The 5,000-nt window shown below is 37.8% G+C and overlaps 1 protein-coding gene across 1 annotated transcript in view; it reads left to right on the forward strand.

The window, feature by feature from the left end:
* Positions 1–5,000, forward strand: part of LOC138019595 (GTPase HRas-like) — a 15,700-nt gene that overhangs the window by 1,174 nt on the left and 9,526 nt on the right. Inside the window, exon 3 of the mRNA XM_068866456.1 lies at positions 313–341. Coding sequence (XP_068722557.1) covers positions 313–341 — 29 coding nt within the window. The remainder of the gene's footprint in view (positions 1–312; positions 342–5,000) is intronic.

Below are 5,000 nucleotides of genomic sequence, written 5' to 3' on the forward strand. Positions count from 1 at the left end.
ACGCAGACCTTAGCAATTGAGTTTTCAGACAAAAGGTTTTAAAATGTGTTGTGCCAATTGGCTGGGTGAATGTATTTTCATGAATGAACTGACTTGCAAGAGTATTTGTTATTTTCTCACTCTTTTCTTTCTTGATAATATCTATCATTAATTATTGCTTTAGTTTTGTCATTTACAGAATTTTCTCGAAAACTTATAATAGTCTTAAAAATTAATGCCAATATTACTTTTTTAAGTCAAAGGGAAAAAGAAAAGAGGGTTCAATAATTATGTTGTTGATGACTGACACCTTAATTTAATTTTTCATTTCAGCTTTGTTGATGAATATGATCCAACAATTGGTAAGGAATCCCATCTGTGGAATATACATTTATTTATATCTATATCTTAATTACCAGTACATTTCGCAAAGTAATTTCTCAAAATTATCGTATAAAATGGCAGGTATGGAGATGATATTTATTAAGAAAAAGATGGCACTCATTGCAAAGCAACATACCATGTTTGCTTGAATAAGTGCCGCAGCCACTTATTTAATTGTTTGCACCTCAAGTGCAGTGCTTATTAAAAATTGGATGCCACACAGAATATTTCTGTACAGAGATTAACAGAAACGTCCTTTGATAGTCACCATTTGACAGTATTTTTCTAACCCATTCACACCTCAAAATTATGCTCCAATGAAATTCCCCATGCTGTGTTATAGTTTCATGTACCTTTTAGCGTGTTTTTATGTTGATGAAATTCCTCAAACAAGCACTGCATTGGGGCTGTGGCCAGCGCTTATTCGCTTTTTTGTCCCAAATGCGGCACTTATTCAAGGGTGGCACTTGTTGGGGTGGGCTGCTTATTTGAGTAAATACGGTAGCCGTTGTTGATTTTACAGTACCGTGCAAAAGTAAGTTGACAGTCTCTTTGGAGTCTCGGTTTTCGACTCGATCTTTGAGGGAATAGAGGATCGAGGAAAGACAATCGAGAATCAAGTGGAAGGAATCGAGAATTTAATGAGCTCATCGCTTGACTGATTCCTCGATAGACTAATAGCGCAAACACAATTGGGAATACGAATTACATGTATAAAGTGATGGTCGCTTTTGTGCTTTGCATTCTCTGCCTCAGACCTCTTGTTCTGTAAAAAATGCTAGTCATGGTTGCATTATTTTATTCACATCATTCTGTGTTGGTTATGATTGAAATGTACATAATTATATGCATAGGGGTTTCAAAAGATTTGAAGTTGTTGTCTGGTTTGAGCAGAATAAGTGACTGTTGTTTTTGCCAAAATGAACTTTAATTTGAAAGAATCAGTCTTTCCTGCACCTTTCAATAACATGCAGACTCTTGAATTCAAAGGTCGACTTACAAATGCATTTTTCGCTACCGTCAATCAAATGTTCGGTGGCTCCTCCGAGCTTCCGACTACTGTCGAATGCACAGTAATCAAATCACATCGTTGAGCTCAGTTCAGTCAACATAGTCGGAAGCTGGGAGGAGCCGCCGAACATTTGATTGACAGTAGCGAAAAAAGCATTTGTCAGTTGACCTTTGAATTTAAGAGTCTGCATGTTATTGAAAGGCACAGTAACCCATTGACCCCTCAGTCACCCTAGGATGCCCCCAGTTGACGATTAAAATCACTTGGCGTTAAGGGTCCACTGACGTATTTTTTGGGGTGCGTTGCTAAGGATGTAATGGTTAAGTAATTTGAGAGAATTTGGCATTATTTTGGTCAGTTTCCAACTTTTGTAAGCCGATGACCCTAAATATCATGTCATCGTGCCACGCCCATGGTCATGTGACCAATAAAAGAAAACTCTAAATTTGTCTCTGTGCTACACAATTTGGGTATTAAATCGATAGTTTGATAATTTGTATTCGTTTTTGCATCCAGCCAAGCATGATTTTCTTTTTATTTTCAAAAATGTTCTTTTTAAAGACGTAAACGATACAGAAATACCCATAACTTTTTCAAAAAAGATGATTTGAAAAAATCAATGCTTAGCTATATTCTGTATTTGGGGGTGAAACGTACCATGTAAAAAAAAAAACAATTCAGTTTAAAGACTGCCGGAAATTTAGCTTTTTCTCAAACCAGAAGTCAGTTTGTTTACGCATACACAGTTGATCTGAGAATGAGCGCTAGGAAGGGTGAGGAAAAACCTTCGATGGAAGCAACAGTTCGTGTGGTGACTTTTTGCTTGTGAGTGGGTTTTCTTGTCAGCTCTCGATATGATGATCGACGTCACTTACCGGAAAAATCCCTCTGTGGGCCCTTAAACAGAGTAAAATCTGTTAAGTCTCACTCCCAGCAGACAATAAGTTAATGCTTCAATTTTGGGAAAAAAGTACCGTAAAGACTTGTGTGTAAGTCACACCTTTTTGCTTAAGTTATTGGGTGAGAAATCGCGGGTGAGGCTTATACACGACACCGTTGCCTTCAGAGGGAGTAAACTGGCTTGTAGGAGTCACAAATTCAACTGAAAACCTTCAGTAACTGAAGATTAAACATATTGAAACCTGTTGTTGGTCCCGTTAGTTTGCATCATCAAGTTCTAAACCCGAATCTTGCTTGGCAGTTGTTCTTTCAAGCGTTTCATTTGCACTTTGTTTGATCCAAAAAGTCTAGATAGCAGCAACAATATAGATAGTCGTATAAACAAAACAACTTTCTTTAATTTTCCAGACGTGTTTCGACGGTACATCCGTCATCTTCAGTGTTACATATTTTGAAATCGCCATTGAATTGAGATCCTGGACTCTGCAGCCACTAGGTACCAAGTGAAGCTTAAGAATCCATGTTCATAAAACGGGAGAAGCGGCCCGATCTCAACCAGCAAGTGAAACATTAACCTGACTCTCTCCCTGTATTTAGAACTAAGCGTCACTCATTTCAAATTTTTGTTTTGTTTTGTTTTGTTTTGTTTTGTTTTAGTACGCAATATTGACAACGCAATGTAACGAACTTCATAAGATTGCGCACGCTTTAAATTCAATGGCGATTTCACGTAACACTGAAGATGACAGATGTACCGTCGAAACATGTCTGGAAAATTAAAGAAAGTTGTTATGTTTATAGCAGTTTGAGCAGTTAAACTCTAACTGGCAGGGAATCTCCATTCCTCCGCACAGCTGCTTACAATGTTGTCTAGGGCCAATCACCTCTCCACTGATTTCTCCACTACATGTACGCCCAAGAAAATAACACGCTATTCGGGAGAATTTGCGAAGCAAATGGCTGACCATTTCATTACCCTTCACTACTTTCACAGCATGTTTGTCCGTGAGGTTGTTAAACTCTCGTTTAGCAACAAGTTTTTCTCCGATCCATGGCTCCCATACATCTTGATAAACATAATATCCATGCGCAGCTTTTGCGAAAGCGAACGTTTCCATGTCCAGACTTCCCTCATTAAATGACTGTGTGGTTACCAAGCAAACGTTTTGCATCATTCTGTGCTATTTTCGGGCCCCTTTTTTCGTTCAAATTATATAGTTTTAATTTTAACTGGGCTTTAGCAATGAAGGCAACTGTTGTTAGGGAATAGGGAAATTGATTAAAAGAAGCTTTTAAGAGGTATTTTCAGAGTTGATTTACTTATTAATGCCGCTGCAAATACACAAGATCAGATTTCGTCAAGTTTATTGTTAATGCACCTATCAGTACTAGTGTTGAGGGGGCTACCCACGGGGGCTTTGACTGTGAGGTCTGTGCCCAGGGTGGAGAATTTGATCGTACAACATATTCCCAGGGTGGGGAATTTAACATGGCCACCATCTTGGATAATGAGGAGAGCTTGGAATTCAACCTTGTTCTCAAGCTTTTTCCTCCCCAAGTAGTGAGGGAAAGGCCCTGGGAACAAGGTAGCCAGAAAATAACTCTGCCATCTTGGAAAATACCCAGAAGGCGTTCAAATGAACTTCCCACATTCGTGAGAGGTGGCTGAACAAAAGGCAAGTGGTACATGCATTGCACTCTTGTCGTGTGCAGCAATTGCTTGGAACCAACTGTCAAATCAAATACGTGAGTTAACCCTTTGACGTCCAATATAGCCTAAACCGGCCAGACTTAGTATTTTACTCTGTCTAACGCTAGATGATTTTACTCGTCAGTGGGAACCCCTAGGAGTCAATGGGTTAAGGTATCTTGCAAGCTTTAAACGTGCGATATATCCTAGGACACATTTTACATTGCCAGGGGACATTTTTACATGGCTTCTTTTGTATTATTATTATAGTAAATTATGATTGTTACTACTTATTACTGTTGATTAAATTTCCTTGACATTAAATAATTTTTAGTGTTAAGTTATTCCTAGTTTATTAGTTGTTTTAACATTTATATCTTGTAATTCTTGTAATTTTTAAAACATAATTATTTTTAATACAGCTCGGCCGAGGTTTGAGATTTTGCTGTAACGACTGATTGGTCAAGGTTATAAGTTGTTTATTATATGGCTAGCAGAATGGCTCTAGGGAAGAAAAAATTAATTTGCATAGCCATAATCAGCGTGTGCGGGGCATTATGGGAGAATAATGTCCTAGCGCTTATGTAGCTGCTCTTAGCCAATCACAGTGCGTGTTATGTCGGCCAGAAAACACTAGCCATATAATAGACTGGAATAACAAAGGAAGTGATTGAAACAACAGCGAAATTTGTTTTTCACTTTTCTAAAATAATAATTGTTTTAAATGCACAATTCTAAAGTTTGAATACTAAGTCTAGGACGAAAATTGGCTATTTTATGAGTGCTGAAAGTTGAGCTAATTTCCCTAAAAATTTTCTGAGGGACTGGGTCAAGTTTGTGACGTAATGTTGGGTGCAGAGGTTTGTTCACACTCATTGATTTCTTGTCACAACAATGAAGATTTACGAATTAATTTTTTTGTGGGAGAAAAACATGTCTAGTGATTTAGAAATGAATGCTATTAATCAATTGAGTATAAATGTTGATGCTAGCAAGGACCAAATGATCATGCTTGTTGCAAGAATCTTCGGCTTT

This window comes from Montipora capricornis, chromosome 10 (assembly GCF_036669925.1).
Source record: "Montipora capricornis isolate CH-2021 chromosome 10, ASM3666992v2, whole genome shotgun sequence".
In the NCBI taxonomy this organism is placed as follows: Eukaryota; Metazoa; Cnidaria; class Anthozoa; order Scleractinia; family Acroporidae; genus Montipora; species Montipora capricornis.